Source organism: Harpegnathos saltator, unplaced genomic scaffold, assembly GCF_003227715.2.
Source record: "Harpegnathos saltator strain DR-91 unplaced genomic scaffold, Hsal_v8.6 scaffold812, whole genome shotgun sequence".
Taxonomy (NCBI): Eukaryota; Metazoa; Arthropoda; class Insecta; order Hymenoptera; family Formicidae; genus Harpegnathos; species Harpegnathos saltator.
In genome coordinates, this window is record NW_020230663.1 from 102501 (window position 1) to 121093 (window position 18593).

An 18593-nucleotide genomic window follows, 5' to 3' on the forward strand; every position below is an offset into this window, starting at 1 on the left:
CGAAGAGATCACTCGATGAAGATATACTCGTTAAATATTTCATACCAATCTATGTGACGACAAAAGGAAGCAGTTCGCGCTGCTTCCTTAGCGGCATTCGACACAAGGCTATCTTTACCGACCGCGATACGGTAGAAATTAAAGACGCAGAGCTGCCCGTGTAGGAATAACATGGGCGAATACGAGCACACTCGGAAAGACGATAAAAGCGGAAACTGGAAGGATCAAACGCTATTATTGGCGCGCACGAAGAAAAGGAAAGCTCGGCTGAATGAACCGAAGTGAATCGGAACGAGAATCGACCACCGCGAAACCGCGGATGAGGCTAATCCTCGGAATCGTGTGTTAGAGATCAAAAATTCAGAATTTCGTGGAACAAATTTCCACCCATGCCTTTTCTACTTGTCTCGATTTCTCGCCACTGCTCGCGAGCAAACAGCTCTCCTTCATTGTCCATACACGTAAAAAAGGAAGTCGCTCGCGACCGCCTTCGACAAACGTCGCACGACTCGGCTTTGTCGACAAAGAAATGAGCGAGGGGAGAAAAGTGGATAAATGGACACAGAAGGGTGGACGATATAGGGTTGACATTCACGAGAGAAAGGGAATGGAGAAGGCGCGCGCGCGCGCGCGCGCGAGAGAGAGAGAGAGAGAGAGAGAGAGAGAGAGAGAGAGAGAGAGAGAGAGAGAGAGAGAGACAAAGATTATCGTCCATCCGCAAAAAGATCGTTATCCGGCGACCGCGGGATAAATAAATGATACGTCGAGAAAATAGAAAACTCTTTTGTAAAAATCGCAGTAAGAATAACATCGACGTATCTCAGAAGCGTTACAAAGACGGCCCCGGCCGTCTTTTACGACGTATCTCGCTGCGTAGAGTTCAAACGATCTGAACTCGACTACACGTATGCGGACAAAGTCGGTGAGATCGATTTTGTCGCGCGTGATTGAACGCGAGCGATCTATCGATCCTGATTCGATCCTTCATCGACTGATCGCCCACTCCGGCGCACGCATACGCATATATTTAGAGCTTAAAGTGCACGTATGAGACTTCGACCGACGAATGCCGACGACGAATACAAATAGATGTACATTTATAAATATATACATATACATACATACATACATACATGCATACGCGCGCGCGCGCGCGCGTGTGTGTGTGTGTGTGTGTGTGTGTGTGTACCGATATGGCGTTATTTGCCTCCTTTCTTCCTTTTCTTGTACGGTTACGCGGATTAGATATGTTAGTAGTAGACAGAGTGAAACTGATCCTAAAACGTTTAATATGATTAGGGGAAGCAACGTGAGAAAAAAAAAACAGAAAGGTCCGCCCGTCGTTATTATCGTATGACGACGATCGTTGTGATCAGGGTGATGGTGGCGGCGACGGCAGCGACGACGAGCTGGGTTGTCCATTGGACTGCGGCTTCCGCGGACCCTGAAACATTGATAACGAGTATACTTAGTTTCTTCCTCTCCTTCTTCTTCGCTCCCGTCGCTTTGACGAAAATCTCTTTCGTTGACGGAGACGCGAATGCCCGAGTTTGGACGAAACTCGGGAAAGAGATCCCGAATATATTTCTTCTTCTTCTTCTTCCGGCATTGAAAGATTAAAATCGCGTCACTCGTTAGTATTCCAAGAGCACCGAACGTCGAGCTCGGTTCGAGTTTGCTCCGAGTTTTTCCCTTTCCCGCGGGAAAACATACGTATCATATGTCGTGTATCGAAAGTATTTGGGAGCTTTGCGATATCGCGATCCCTCCCTATAGTCCCGGGGACTATAGGGAGGGAGGGGAGGAGGGGGAAGGAAGAAGAGTACAACCACGGACGACGCATTCACCGTTATATAGCCGGATAGGCTAAAGAGACTGAGGCAGAGGATTTGTAGCGAATTTGCCGTGTGCATCCCTTTAAAACGGCTAATTCGGCCGCCGAACTATATCCCGCGTTTCATTCATTTCCGCGTACCTCTCGAGCCTCGTCCTTGCTGTAATTTAGTCGGGATTTGAATACAGTGTGGCTGTAATTAATCAGTTTTTATTGCGGCACTCCGGGACGATAGCACTATCGCGGATTAAAGCATCGAGTAATTAGTTCCCGTTGTGATTAATGCCGAATGCACGCTCACGGGGATTCGTTTTAATACTTAGGGGCTTTAATCCTCATACTCCGAGGGGGCAAAGAGAGGGGGGAGGGGGAGCGGGGGAAGAAGAGCGGCGGGAATCGGGAAACCCTCCTCATTACTCGCGGCTGAGTTTTCCGATGTGCGCGCGCGCGCGCACGCGACGAATAACGGTGCGATTTTCGGAGTACCGCGCTCGACATGAAACAAATACAAATATTCACGCGAACGGCGATTCCGCTATTTGAATATTCGCCATCGAAAAGCATACCAAAAATATGCGTATTTACAATCGGTTTAGATCGGCGAAATGTGTTCCCGGCGTAAAGCGAAAATTACTTTAATACGGTCGCGCGCACACAACGCGTGCGCCTGTATACTGTACGGTTATACGCGTACACGCATATACATAAGCGAACACACGCGACTACGAAATTACCCGCCGATAACTTCCGGCTGGTGTAAGCTCGCAAAAAATTACGGGTCGCGCTCGCTCGCGCGCGAGCGAGCGGGAGGGGAAAAAGGAATAAACGAAATATACATCGTAATATTTTATAATATCGGCGTTCGCGGCGCGATTGCTCCCGGTCTCTCCGGTATATCAAACCCGACAGCGGATTAATCTAGCGAGCGCTAAGTATTATAATCGGAATTTATAACTCGGCGAGAGCGCGCGTGCGAGAGAGAGAGAGAGAGAGAGAGAGAGAGAGAGAGAGAGAGAATGAGAGAAAGAGCACGGCTGACCTAAGTGAATTTTTCATCGACCGCGCGCCGTCGCCGCCGCGCGATTACGGACCCGCATATTCCTTCGATACGTGCGTGTCGCCGCACCAACGTCAACGCGACCAGGCAGGCAGGCAGGCTAACCACACAGCGGCGAGAGGAGGGTCTAAATCCTGAGCGCGAGCACGATCGCGTTATGAAAACTTTGCGAGATATATGGAGTTACGCGGTGGCGAGCGAGAAGAAGTAGATAACTTCCCACCTGAACGTGGCGCTCTCGACGCGCCACTCAACTCGCTATCGCGAATTAACCGCTCGATACACTTGGGAGACTTCCTACGGTACGGACCGTAACGGTAAGTTCCGTTAACTTATCAATAACGTGCGTCGCTATACGACTGCGCGTCCGATTACTCGAGCTCGCATCATCACGCGCAACTTGCGCCAACGAGATGGAAGTTCAATTCCGCATTGGCGGGCTCGTCGATTACGGCCGGCACGTCGCGCAATTGCACCGCGCCGGAGCCGGCACTGTGCAACGGAGAAGGGCTTCTGCTCTAACTAGAGAGAGAGAGAGAGAGAGAGAGAGAGAGAGAGAGAGAGAGAGAGAGAGAGAGAGAGAGAGACAGAGAGAGAGCATCGAGGACGATTCAGGTCCATCGATAGTAATAGTCCAAACTGAAGAAAACATCCAAAAAGTAGTAGCTAAAATTCTTCGAAATGATCGTTGTTTGTCATCTGCCATCAGGCTCATCAAGGAGCTCATCCAGCCTTTCCTAGATCCATTGTTCATATCATTTTAACGGGAAATTTGGGAAAACGGAAGGTCTACGCGCTCGCTAATAGCATCGCATACTAATGCACAACTAATCGCATACTAATGCTAATAGCACTCATCATACTGAGCCTCAATGTGCTATTTTATGTCATCTGTCCGTCTTAGATTAATTAGATTATAAATGATAGTAAAAGAGCAAGAGCTTTTCAACTCCCCTTTTATCGACAAACGTGTCGAAATGTGACTTTTAAGTCGTGACAAGCTTCCGGTTGGCTCAAACGGAAAGTTGATGAAACCACAATACACTTTTATAGTACACAATATAATATAGTATTGTACATGAAACGTAATAAACATGACTATTCGTTGCGTAGGAAACTGTAAAAATAAAAGTAACAAAAGAATTCATATGACTTGAAAAACAACATCCCGAAAAACGAGCATTATTAAATTAAATTTCGGCATTTCGCCATTTCGCGATCAGTTTAAAAACTTTGAGCCAATCGCGAGCAGTCAGGACTCTAATCAGAGGGTCTTTAACATGCAGGCAGGTAGACGGGGTATAAGGAAGTAATGGGGTAATGAGAGATAATACTCGTGGCTTACCGTTCGTCAGGTCCTCGCGAGTGTGACTCTGCGCCCGGGTCTCGCGACTCTCCATCGCGGGCGTCTTCAGATCGCTCTCGTCACCTTCCACGCTCTCCTCGTTGCTCTGCAGATAGACCGTGGCTATTGTGGCCAAGCACTTTAGCTTCATGTCGCCCCGCCTGAAGTGCTTGTTCGCGACGCGGAACTCCAAACCGAGCGCCGCGGTCTCCAAACCGTTCTTGTCGACGTCGAGGTGAGGCCCTATCAGGTAGTCGGCGTCGGCCTGAAAATGTCGGCGACGGCGAGCCTCGTAAAAAGCCTTCTTAACGGAATCGAGACAATACGCACCGCGATAATGTGGAACGGTGTAAGATGTAGGAAGGAAGGAAGGAAGGAAGGAAGGAAGGAAGGAAGGAAGGAAGGAAGGAAGGAAGGAAGGAAGGAAGGAAGGAAGGAAGGAAGGAAGAAAGGAAGGCAGAAAGGAAGGCAGAAGGAGAGAAAGCAGGGAGGGAGGGAGGGAAGGAGAAAGAGGAGTAAAAGAGAGAAAGAGGAGTGAGAGAAAAGAGAGAGGGGGAGAGAGAGAGAGAGAGAGAGAGAGAGGGAGAGAGAGAGAGAGAGAGAGAGAGAGAGAGAGAGAGAGAGGGGGAATGGGTGAGAGGGTGCGAGCAATTAGGTAGATTTTTACTCGAGATGCAGATCCGCACACGCGCGACAGGGATTACGCATCGACGATCCCAATTTGGCGAGCGCGCACGAGAGGCGAAGAGAGCGAGGTTCTCTCTCACGAGCGATTCCTCGTAGAATGCGATTTGAAAATAATTGAGAGCGACGGATCGCCACCACCACCACCGCCGCCGCCGCCGCCGCCGCTACCGCCGCTTCCTGATCCCGAATGCAAATTTTTCGCCAAGCCAATTACGCGAGATTGGATTATAAGCACCGAAGCAAGATTCTAATTATTGCGCGATAACGATAATAACATTCATCAGCGGCGTTGTGAGAAGAGATAAAATTATTCTAAACTTAATCTGTAATTCGCTTAAACTTCGCATCGGGGTGGAAAATTTCGCCGGGATGTAACGCGGTAACGAATTTTTCAAAGGAGAGAAAGAGAGAGGGGTGGAGGGAATGAGAGAGAAAAGGATGGAAAGAGGAGGAGAGAAAGAGGAGACGTTCATGAACATTAACTGTATGCAAATAGCGTCGAGGATAAATGAAAAATACATAAACAACCGAGCCGATTTAATATCGACGCCGCTCGGTCGATTGACATTGGACGGTGCTATCGACCCTTCACCTGTAATAATTGGCGCGTTTCAAGAATATACGCACGATGTCATCGGAATATTCCTACATATATACATACATATATACATACATATACATACATATATATATATATATATATACTTCAGTAAAACAAATTTTAAATTAGAATATTACGGTGAAGTATTTTTCAAAATTAACGCGGATGGACACACACGTTGACGCGTCCGTGTCTTTGTAATGAAAACAGAGCGGAACGAAGCTCTGATTTATTTAGCAAATTGCGTATACCGCAACACTCCGAGTTGCGTTTTTTCTTTCGTCTCTTTTTTTCTTTTTCCCTCTCTCTCTCTCTCTCTCTCTCTCTCTCTCTCTCTCTCTCTCTCTCTCTCTCTCTCTCTCTCTCTCTCCCTCTCTCTCTCTCTCTCTCTCTCTCTCTCTCTCTCTCTCGCTCTCTCTCCCTCACACTCTTTCTCTCGTCTCGACACGAAAATACTACACATTTCATCGCGCTGCCGTGCTGGCGAAAAGTTTAGCGAAACGTGAGACAAAGGTTGCAATTATTTCGTCGACGGTTTAAGTGTCTCACTTACCGGCTCGTCGTTGATGAACCAGGACAACAGCGCAGCTGGTTTAGAAGGTGCCGACGTGCAGTCCATGCGAACGACATCGCCCACCTGATACTTGGAACGACCACCGGTTATCTGCGGTCCTTCGTTAGGTAGAACTGAAACGTTGCCATGACCCTTTCTAGTGCTATTGTCGTTCTCCCGGATTAGATCCCTCTTATCTTACCGCGCGCGCGCGCATTTACCGCACGTATTCATTTATCCGGTTTTACTTCCTCGCGAATTTTACTTGAAATAACCGTTGTCACGCTGTGACCACCCCCATTAGAAAAAGTTCGCCCTCTTTATTTACACTACTGTACCATTGTACCCCTTTTTTCCTATCGGATCTCGACTGCCGCGTCAATCGGTAACATTTATTTAAGCGCTATTACAGCGCGTTCAGGTAGACATAAATAAATCGATAAATAAATTCGAATGAAACGACTCTCTCTCTCTCTCTCTCTCTCTCTCTCTCATTCTTCGAAATAATACTCACCGACCACGGTCATGTCCGCGTGATCAGAGACGGTCTGAAAGGCGGGAGCCTCGGCCGACACCTCGCACCGATACCTTCCCGAGCTGGTGAGATTCACGTTGTTCAGGACGACCGAACTCTCGGTGGAATCGTGCGTCTGAATGCAAATTCGTGATTACAAGCCGCTGCCCGATCGAGCGTAAAGCGGAGCCTGCGCGCGCGTTCTCCGATTTCTCTCAGATTCGAACCGAAACCTCTTTGCCGTGAGAGAAGCGCGGCGCGCATCGCATCTTCAAGCTCTCTTGCCGCTCGAGCATCGCGCGCGGCTCCACTCGTCTCGTTAATTCCTAAAGATTTACGACGAGACCTACCTCGCTGGGACCGCTCTGATCGGAAACAAGAGATATTTTCTTCCGTCCGATAACGTTAATATTCCAACAAGCAGTCTCTATGTAATTTCCTCTTTTTCCCTCTTATTCGGTTTTACCTTCTTTCTTTCCGTTTTTTTCTTTTTTTTTCCTTTTTCTTTTTTTGGAATTCCTTCACCGAAGAATCAAGGGAATGAGGAGATTCTGGATTCTACCGGTAATTGCGGTGATTCGTGCTACTCGTCGAGACGACGACGCGACGCCGGTGTCCGTCACGACAGTAGTCCGTCGATCCTCCTCCTCCTCCTCGGATCGAATTTTGTTTGATTTTCCAAACCTCATATTGCCTTTTTTCACAGGAATGGCTAATTGTTGTGACGGTGACGGATTCTGCGTGCGACTACTTCAACGCGCGAGCAATGAGGAGTGTTTCGACGGAGGATTGATGGAGTCCTGTTTAATTCGCCAGATAATTAAGACAAATGCCCGAATTTAGCGTCTCGTCCACCTCGCGGAAGGATAATCGATCCCCCTAACCTAACCTCCCTCCTCGCTGCTGCTGCTGCTGCTGCTGCAGCTGCAGCTGCGAAAAGTCGCGATATTTCCACGTGGCGCGGCGAGGAGCAGATCCAGGCGGCAAGGTGCTAGGCGAGGTGCACTTACGTTCACGTTCACACCGGGCACCGGGAACGTCAGCACCACGGGCGCGTCTCTCGGCACATAGCGATAAAATTCGTGGCCGTCCTTGTACCACTTCACCGAGTACAATAGCTCTTTGTCCAGGTTGAAGTTGCACTGCATGCGCACCGTCTCATTCAGTACAACGTGCTCCGGTATCTGCAGGGATGTCATGCGTAGGGCGACGATGCCTGCAAAAGATTCCGGATCGCGGTGTTAGTCGCTGCGCTGTTCCGCTCCGCTCGACTCGCTGCGCTGCGCTGCGCTACACGGAAAATGGGCCCTGTGGAATTTCGTCTCCTCCCCTCCCCGTGCAGTTGGAGTTGCAGTTGCAGTTACAGCTGCATGCTGCATGTTGCATGGAAGGGGGAGGGAGGAGGTGGAGAAGGCGAAACTTCGTCGAATACACGCGACACTCAGAGAAGAAGCGTCACACGAGTTTCTCCCTCTAATTGCATATTCCGAGTTGCAATTCCGATCTTCAGCTACACACGCGACAGACGTCACGGTTAGGCGATTAGTTTGATGATAATGAGGCGCGTACTGCTAGTTATCTCGTCAGTGAGTCACGTGTGATTCATTGTAACAGCAGCGGTTTTTGAATTATACATATATGACTCATACCTTTGGTGCGGTGTGTCGGTGTGTGTGTGTGTGTGTGTGTGTGTGTGTGTGTGTGAGTGTGAGTGTGTGAGTGTGTGAACACGCTTATATAATGTTCGGAAAACACCGAAACGGTCTAATATTTTGGGAAGATGGTATTTTATAAAAAAAAAGACACAATTTTAGGCAAAAAAGAAACAAAATTGTAGACAAAAATTGTAGAATCTATTTAATGGAGATTTATCAGTTTCACCTTGGATGCAATTATCATCAAGGACGGCTCAAAGTCGTCTTGAATTTTTTTAATAAGACACTACTTTTCATCGCATATCGACATGGGGTGTCCGAGTGATGGGGCGAAGAATAAAAATAAGAAAATGGAGAAAATGAAGAAAAGGTGATGAAAATTTCAGTTTCATGTATACGTCAGATACTTGAGATACTCTTTGAAAGTTCTATATATTGGTATTTATGTAGTGCGGACTAATTTTTTAAATATGAAGATGATTTCAATCCCATTCTTATCTACCAATAATTTTGATTTCTACATCTTTCTCTAACTCTTTCTCTTCCTCCCTCCTCTTCCCTCTTCTCTCTCTCTCTCTCTCTCTCTCTCTCTCTCTCTCTCTCTCTCTCTCTCTCTCTCTCTCTCTCTCTGTCTCTCCCTGCCCGACTCGTGTGTATAGTACTCAGCTTCGGTCCGACTCCTAGGTTTCCTTCCTAAGAGTCACATGATGTGCAAAATCCGACCAAGCAGCTTCCTCGTGGTGCACATCGAGTAACATTAATGCTGGTCACCGACTAATTTTTATATTTAAAATCATTCTCGTATCTAAACGGTTGACCCATATTCAGCAAATATCAATATATAGTGCTTTCACTAAAGGTCTCAAGCAACTGACATACACATGCACTCTCAATATGTCCGAACCACCCGCACCTTGAAACAGCTGACGAAAAGTGGATCAAATTATTGTATTTCGAAAAGCTGCTAAAACGTAAACAAGCAAGAGAAGGTGATAAAAAAAATAGGGGATCCTATTTTTTAAAATTCAACGTAGTCTCAGCCTGATCCTGGCGACGCCACCCAAGATTAAAGTGATAAAATCATCAAATACATCCTTTTAAGATCTACAACTTTTGTTCAAAAATTTTTTCATAATTTTTCCTTCCTTTCTGAAATATCAGATGTACCGAAACTTTTCAAACACCCTGTATGTACGTGTTAGGTTTTCTTAATTAAATTCTGCGGATTTTCCGCTTAAAAATATTTATTCAAATGAAATGGTTACAACAATCTTTTCGATCAAGTTAATTGCCGCGAGCTTCTACCCTTCTTTTGCAATTTTTCAGGCAAGTGTTGGATCCCATTCATTTGGCATTTCCAGTCATTTGTCCAGTTTAGAGACAGAGAAATAAATGTCATATGTTCAACTATCGGAAATTCGTTCGTGCACGTTCGACGCGACCTATGAGGTGACGCGTTGATTATTCCACAGTTCAAAGTTAGAAATATATCCAACTGTCTGAACTTGTATTTAACACTTTTCGTGACGGCGTTGTTTTCGTGTCAAATCACGCATCGAATCTCTCTCTCTCTCTCTCTCTCTCTCTCTCTCTCTCTCTCTCTCTCTCTCTCTCTCTCTCTATTCAGCGTTCTTTAGCAAAACACTTTCATCGTAAATCTTTATATTTTTTATTAGTCGTTTTAAATAAAATGGAGATTGTCTTAATTAATTAATGAAGACGACTTCATTAATTAATGCTCCAGCATTTTTTCATCCAGACTATTCTTGTAGTTACAAATAGAAACGAAAAGAAAAGTCACCCGACATTAACCCGAGAAAAGCGCCATTAACAAAACACATTGGTACGTTTTGATATCTTCTTCATATTTCTACAAAGTTTGCCATATTAATTTCCTTAAAATTGTGTATATTTAAGGGAAAAGGCAAGTGTAGCGATATAGTGTAGCGATATAGTGTACCGAGATCCCATCTGATATAATGGATTGATCTGATATAACTGGATGTTTCTGTCGGATTCGCGATGCGTGTCGAGGAGCTGAAAAGCTTCTGACTTCAGACTATCGACTCGTACGAATAATTGATAACCGAGGATGACCGAGGATGAAACTGAAGTTCACGTGCATTTCACAATGGTGTTGAAACGAAGCGAATCAGTTTTCCCTAAGTGTTACTTTTTAAGACAATTTCACTACAAAGGTGATATTTGATAGTCCACGATATTAATATTGTAATGACATTACGTTTTATCTCTGTATTCTATGAGATCGATATATAAATTATATCAATATATAAATTATATCAATATAAAATTAATATAAAAATGTTCAGAGATTTCTATTGGAAAGCATATCTGTAACACGTGTAAGAATTAAAACTACGTAATTCATATCCTTCCTCGAGAGGGATAAATATATTATAATTATTAAAATTAATGCAGATTGCTCGATTAAGTCTTTTTTTTTAAATAAAAGAAATTTAATTTAAGAGAGATTTTCTGTATCAGCCGAACCTCCTCAACAATTGCGCTTTGCCTGAAAAGAAATATTATCTGACTAATTTCAAAGAAATGGAATGAACATCTGCGTATATTTGCGCCATCGTGAGAAATTCGAATTTTTAACCGCTCACGTCGGCGATTGACCAGCAATCGGGCGTGCAACCGACTACTTATCTGAATACGCATATTTTCTGAAAAAATAACTGGTTTTCATTCTTATTCACTTTTTATTCGCTTACTCACCTTTTATTCGCTTACAATAATTATGATGTTTTAACTGCAAAGTAATAATTTAATAATTAAAACGATGCATTTTATTTTAACGGAATTTTAAAATATCATCGCGTTTTTACAAACGTTATTATAATACGAACAATAAATTTTTTTCCAAAATATTACTGGCAAAAGTTTTTCCATAAATTTAAAGACCTTTCATTAACATTTGATTATATGTTTGATAATTAATTATTTTTATATAGTACACATTTTTTCGGATCTTTTCAGACGCTAGACTTTTTCACAAACAAATTAATTACGTGAATTTTGCGCAATCTGACATGAAATTCGTAATTAACGATACCTTTATGTATCTGACCTGATTGTATCTGACATTACATTTATTCAGACTTACACTGTGTAATTTTACTACCCTACATGGTAGCCATATTGAATCTGTCATTTTGAATTTCCGAGATCTGATCTCAGATTTGTCTGATTTCAGCGACCCAAAGAAAAAGAAATTTCGCAGATGCGAAATTTCACAGAAACCCTTCGGGTAAAATTTCAGAAAAATACGCCGCATAAAGTGTGAAATATCCATGATATTGTGTGTGCACGCGCACACGCGTAGTATGGCGTACACTTCCACATTTACCGAGCGCACTATCTCTCAAAAGTCGATCACTCAACCGAGTAGTTATGTTTACCGTAAACGCGCAGCCGCGATATCGCATCGCGCTGATCAAAGACTCGCACGCGATACGTCTCGGCTTGTTCGGATTTTCCACCGCGGATGGGTCGACCGTGAGAGAGCTCAGTAAAACGCACGCCGCAACGCTGGGAAGCCTCCCGCGCAAACCGCCCGCACACAACGCTGCGTTTTAATCGTATTACAAATATCCCGCGACTGTAATTACAGTCGAGTAACGAAGCAAGCGGTGCGATATGTATAACACACGTTTGTGAGAATTCTTTCCGCGAAAGGCGATGTCCTCTAATCACGTCCGGCGCGAAGCTTTCGGCCGCGAAACGAAGCGATCCGCCCGCGCCGTGCCGGTGGCGGTGCGCCGCTTCATAAACAACGCGCCCGCCGCGCCGCATTAATTAGTCTTTCCTTCTGGCCGAGCGAGCTGAAACGCCGGTGATTACACTAATCGTGTCAATATTTGTCGTATTTAAAATTCCGCCGGCGGTGTCTTAAATTAAGTCCGCTAATGAGTGGCTGGCAACGGGATGAGATTGTCGTTTATATTGCGCCCTTATCGCTGCTGTTCGCGCGCGCGTCGCGCACGCACACACGCACGCATTATCATCGATTCGATAAGCATCAGGGTCATGCAACACTATCGCACTCCGCCGCTGCGCCGCTGGAATCGCCCTGGTGTACGCGAGCCCGAACGCTCTCCGTGTTATTAGGGGTAATTAATTTTTTCTCCCACGTGTCGTACACGACACGTGGAACGATTGTTAGGAACTCGTAACGCGCGTAATGCGTGGGAGAGTGAGAGAGAGAGAGAGAGAGAGAGAGAGAGAGAGAGAGAGAGAGAGAGAGAGAGAGAGAGAGAGAGAGAGAGAGAGAGAGAGACCATGAGAACCGAGACCACGTGGTTGGTCTGTTTCGAGCAAGAACGGCATCATCACCATTACCAGCAAGGCAAAATATCTCAACGTGGCCGACTCGATATTTGTTGTTGAGTCAACTGGATGTTTGTTTTTGAGTTAACGCGCTATTGCGCGATACTCAAGTGACCCGCGCGCACGCGGGACGAGTTGTATCTCGAGTTTGGTTAGTGATACGAAAAAGGTTAGAGGTTAGGTAGGGGAAGAAAAGGTTAAACGGTACAGGATGGTCTTCTCTTTCCTATTTTTACTTTTTCCATAAATATTTTCGTTTGAATTCATGGATTTTATTTTTTTTCATAAATGCAACGATGCACCTAAAAAATGCAAATGTGCACGTGTTTTTTAAATGAAATTGTTATTATTCTTTTTTCTTATGTAGATCGGTTCCTCGGAACAGCATACGTATAAAAAAGTATGGGGGTACAAATGTAAAGCAAATCAACAGTTCGTGAGATATTTCAGATTTTTGACAAGTCCAGAGTTGGATTGGGTTAGATTTTCTTCGGGGTAAAACAAGGGAGGAGAAGGGGCGGAGCTTCTCCAATCATATGTTACTGTTTAACGTATTTTAATGTGTCGGAAAAATAGGAAAAATTGTTTGTGAAATTTCTTTGATTACTTGAACTGTTTAATAAACAATGAGCGACGGCTAAATCTCCTGAATGTGAATACTCAGAGAAGTGAGTTCTATAATATGCGTCAACAACATCTCAAGACCATCGGTGAAGTGAAGATCCCCTAAATATTTATCATGCACACATGCATCCTTTCTTACTCCGTGTTTAATTAGCTTCCTATTCGTTGAACGTGCAACTCTTTCGATGCAATTATATAATATTCCGTGACATGACTCAACGACCTAACCTAACCGGCGTAATCACTGCGATATTCAATCCGTCAGCATTTGAACGGCCATAGGATAAGTATGAGTATATCGATACTTTCCTGCTTAACAGAATCTATTACGAATCTGTCGGAAATAGGCTCGTTCTTAAGATCTGATTTTAGCCTCAGTTCAGTTAGTTTAGTTTAGAACCCGCGTTTCGGTTTACCTTATTTTAGTTTAGTTTGCTCGCCACGAGCGTCGAGTTTTCCACGAAGCTCCCTCTAATGCGATAGTGTACCTCGAAAATGAAAAGTTGCCGCGGTCTGAGACTCTTTCGCATCTCTCGCTCTCTTACCGAAGACTCTTACCCTGGGCAAAAAATAAACGTTTTAATCCCGACAGACGTGACGTTAACGAAAATCATGCTGACATATTTCGATCGACAGACTCGAAAACGAGCAAATTTCTCTCCTGCGAGCAAATGAAATTTTTGTCGAATTACATCAAGAATAATTTCGCACCCACGTAAATTATATATTTGCCGATTAAAAGCTACTTCTCTATTATTCGTACACTGTAAAAGCCATTATATAGAACAGACATCGCCGTTTTTCTTTCTCTCCCTCAGTCTCGATTTTCCCATTGACGGCTGAAAAGGTCGCACATAGATTCAGATCATCCGGTGCATACGTCATGCGCGCGACGTTTGTTTCGTCCCGAAACGTGTGTTTATCGGCGCGCGTCGGTGGCGTCGTATGAGAGAGAAAATCCGGAAAATATCGGGAAAATATCCGTCTGACCGCGGGAAGGGAAGGCTAAACCGAGTCGAATTTCCCAAGCGCACCAGGTGTAAGTTTCCCTGTTGCAATCTTGTCTCGCACCTGATACGCCATACGACTTTTTGCTCCATTGTGTCCTGCCTGGCGGAAAAGATTGCAAGTCTTATTTATCGGTCGTGACATTGCTGAGTTTGAACGGTACGCTCGCACAGCTCCAAGGAAGGTTCAACGTGCAATAAGCACCTCTCCACCACGCTTTCTCCCTCGTTTCCTCTCTCTCTCTCTCTCTCTCTCTCTCTCCCTCCCTCTCTCTCTCTCTCTCTCTCTCTCTCTCTCTCTCTCCCCCCCCCTCTCTCTCTCTCTCTCTCTCTCTCTCCTGTTGTGCTTTGTATCTCGAAGGCGTAAAGCACGACAAGATTAACGAGATAAAGGGATCTGAAAAGGCGTTTTATTTCCCGCCGTTTCGCTTATATCGCGAATGAAATGACGGTGTCGGCTTGGTGGAGCAGAATGCGAGCGTATAGAATACTCCGCGAACAAACTGTATCGCGGATACACGGGATCTCCAGAGGGCACAGTGCGTTAACCAGAGTTCACTGGACCCGGTTTTGCAATATTTTATGCCAAAACTAGTATGCCAAAAATAATTTCGTATTTTACATGGAAGCTTACCTATGTAAAGGTTCTTCACTGGGGACTCACTGCTGACGAATCCAGGTGACGAAATTACAAAATTCAACACAGCGACTCCAAGTGACTCCAACTTTGATATTCCATTATGGATACATATAAAACTCAGTTTTATATTTTTTTTCGGTCGTAGATAACGATTGTCATAAATCCGAGATCTCCACGAGATTGCCATTTGGCAAAGAAGTAGTTTCCTTCAACATACATTGTATTTCATTCCGCTAATAATGGAAGTGAGAGTACCCATAATGGAATACCGTTGGTCGCTAAAAACCGCCATATTGGATTTTGCAATTTTGCCTAAATTCATCATCAGCAATCATCAGCAAGTCAAAAGACATGAACATATCGAATATATAATCTTGTCTGTAACGAAATAACAAAATTAGTCATTTGGAACCGCCATATTGGTTCTGCCATTTTGAACGTTGAAATTTCGATCCCGGGTTCACCACCAGCAGCTCGAAAAATCCTCTGTAAAGTCAAATGGGGACATCGATCTTAATTAAATATTCTTCAAAAAACTGACAAAATTGGCAGCATTTAAACGCTACCATGTTTGGACTCGCCATTGTGAATTTTTCGAATTTGATCATAGTATTCACAGAGATCCAAGAAACATGGATGTATCAACTGATTAATACAAATCTGTTGAATATTGGCAGAGCTACTCATGATGGGCTCATATAGTATAGTGGGTCACTATCGGTTGTAGCACGTCTTTTCTCACTCATACGTATGAGTCATTACCGGTGAACTGATTATTCTGAGAAATTCTGAGAAATAGCGTATCGACGACCTTTCGCGCGACGAAAACGTCTTCGCGCGAGATCTCAGATGAATTTTCTCTCGCAACACGCTCGAACGCTGAGAATATCTCGCGCCGGTGTGATGGGAATCAGTGACCGTTCGTCGTCCCTCGCAGCCAGCAGTCGCCGGGACATGCATCATTGATAAGGCCTTTTTTGGCCTCTGTAATAACGCCTCTGTTATTTCAGACACGCTCCACTTCGAAAATAATGAATGAAACTGAAAACGAACTGAAAGCGGCCGTGGCGCAAGGTGATGATGAGTCGAATCATCCCGTCCTCGTAATTTGTCATTGATAAACCGTCAATAAATCCGAGCATTCAAGATTCAACAGCAACGGGGCGGGGGGCGTCGTTTGACGATCGCATTCGCGAAACTTCCCCGAGGAATACACTCGTCCGTCAATGTTTGCGCTGCTCCGCTTGCGTCGCCGTCGCTTGCGAAGACCGCGGGAGGATCGCGGGAGAAAACAAAACACTCTTCGCACACGTGCCGCGTTCCGCCGTAACGAGCGATTCTTATGGAAGAGCGGCGGTGCGGGCGGGGCACATTATCATCACACATCATTATCTGCACACGCGTTATCGCGTTATCACGGCTCGTCCGTCGCGTCGCCGGGATGTCACCGTTGCTGAACGATCACATCCCTCTCCCCGTGAGCGCGCGCGCGCGCGCGCGCGCAGGAGTCACCGAGGGACGACGCGACCCGTCGTCGTGCGCATGCTTTTTCCTCCGGCCCCCCGTCGTCGTCCAGACTCGTATCCGAATCGTAGATCGAGCAATTACCGAGCGTATGAATATTTAATCGAGCCGACCGGTTGTGCTCGATGCAGTTCGCCGTATAATCCCGGACGTGAAAATACGCGGCACGTATAGCGCGCGGATCGGCAAAGGGCTCAAACGTTTGCGCGCGCTGCACGCTGCGCGCGAGCTGAATATTTATGGCTCGCACGCGCGTACGTAGTTATAACGTTGTCCTTCGTTACGTTCCCGCGTAAAATTCGCAGACCGGTCCGACATAACAGACGGTGTGTGAGTGATTTCTTCAAGCGCGATTTTTCAGTTAAGACATCACCGGGATGGCGTGGCTGCGGCGGCCGCTGTCGGTTTCTCCTCGTCATGCACCCCTCGCTAGTTGGAGCCTCTCTCTCTCTCTCTCTCTCTCTCTCTCTCTTCTCCTCTCTCTCTCTCTCTCTCTCTCTCTCTCTCTCTCTCTCTCTCTCTCTCTCTCTCTCTCTCTCTCTCTCTCTCACTCACTCTCACCTCTGCATTCGCGCGTTACGAGTTCCTAACAATCGTTCCACGTGTCGTGTACGACACGTGGGAAAAAAATTAATTACCCCTAATAACACGGAGAGCGTTCGGGCTCGCGTACACCAGGGCGATTCCAGCGGCGCAGCGGCGGAGTGCGATAGTGTTGCATGACCCTGATGCTTATCGAATCGATGATAATGCGTGCGTGTGTGCGTGCGCGACGCGCGCGCGAACAGCAGCGATAAGGGCGCAATATAAACGACAATCTCATCCCGTTGCCAGCCACTCATTAGCGGACTTAATTTAAGACACCGCCGGCGGAATTTTAAATACGACAAATATTGACACGATTAGTGTAATCACCGGCGTTTAGCTCGCTCGGCCAGAGGAAGACTAATTAATGCGCGCGGCGGGCGCGTTGTTTATGAAGCGGCGCACCGCCACCGGCACGGCGCGGGCGGATCGCTTCGTTTCGCGGCCGAAAGCTTCGCGCCGGACGTGATTAGAGGACATCGCCTTTCGCGAAAGAATTCTCACAAACGTGTGTATACATATCGCACCGCTTGCTTCGTTACTCGGACTGTAATTACAGTCGCGGGATATTTGTAATTACGATTAAAACGCAGCGTTGTGTGCGGCGGTTTGCGCGGGAGGCTTCCCAGCGTTGCGGCGTGCGTTTTACTGAGCTCTCTCACGGTCGACCCATCCGCGGTGGAAAAATCCGAACAAGCCGAGACGTATCGCGTGCGAGTCTTTGATCAGCGCGATGCGATATCGCGGCTGCGCGTTTACGGTAAACATAACTACTCGGTTGAGTGATCGACTTTTGAGAGATAGTGCGCTCGGTAAATGTGGAAGTGTACGCCATACTACGCGTGTTGCGCGTGCACACACAATATCATGGATATTTCACACTTTATGCGGCGTATTTTTCTGAAATTTTACCCGAAGGGTTTCTGTGAAATTTCGCATCTGCGAAATTCTTTTTTTCTTTGGGTCGCTGAAATCAGACAAATCTGAGATCAGATCTCGGAAATTCAAAATGACAGATTCAATATGGCTACCATGTAGGGTAGTAAAATTACACAGTGTAAGTCTGAATAAATGTAATGTCAGATACAATCAGGTCAGATACATAAAGGTATCGTTAATTACAATTTCATGTCAGATTGCGCAAAATTCACGTAATTAATTGTTTGTGAAAAAGTCTAGCGTCTGAAAAGATCCGAAAAAATGTGTACTATATAAAAATAATTAATTATCAAACATATAATCAAATGTAATGAAAGGTCTTTAAATTTATGGAAAAAACTTTTGCCAGTACTATTTTTGGAAAAAAAATTTATTGTTCGTATTTATAATAAACGTTTGTAAAAACGCGATGATATTTTAAAATTCCGGTTAAAATAAAATGCATCGTTTTAATTATTAAATTATTACTTCTTGCAGTTAAAACATCATAATTATTGTAAGCGAATATAAAAGGTGAGTAAGCGAATAAAAAGTGAATAGAATGAAAACCAGTTATTTTTTCAGAAAATATGCGTATTCAGATAAGTAGTCGGTTGCACGCCCGATTGCCTGGTCAATCGCCGACGTGAGCGGTTAAAAATTCGAATTTCTCACGATGGCGCAAATATACGCAAA

At 45.2% G+C, this 18593-nt stretch overlaps 1 protein-coding gene across 1 annotated transcript; it reads right to left on the minus strand.

Annotated features, from left to right (window-relative positions):
• Positions 1–1266: 1266 nt before the first annotated feature.
• Positions 1267–8247, minus strand: LOC105187701 (uncharacterized). The gene is made up of 5 exons (XM_025306924.1): positions 7602–8247; positions 6592–6727; positions 6078–6211; positions 4237–4501; positions 1267–1444 (listed from the first exon to the last, which is right to left on the minus strand). Exons 1-5 carry the CDS (start codon positions 7788–7790, stop codon positions 1347–1349), a joined length of 822 nt encoding a protein of 273 aa, XP_025162709.1. The 5' UTR covers positions 7791–8247; the 3' UTR covers positions 1267–1346.
• Between the last annotated feature and the right edge of the window lie 10346 nt (positions 8248–18593).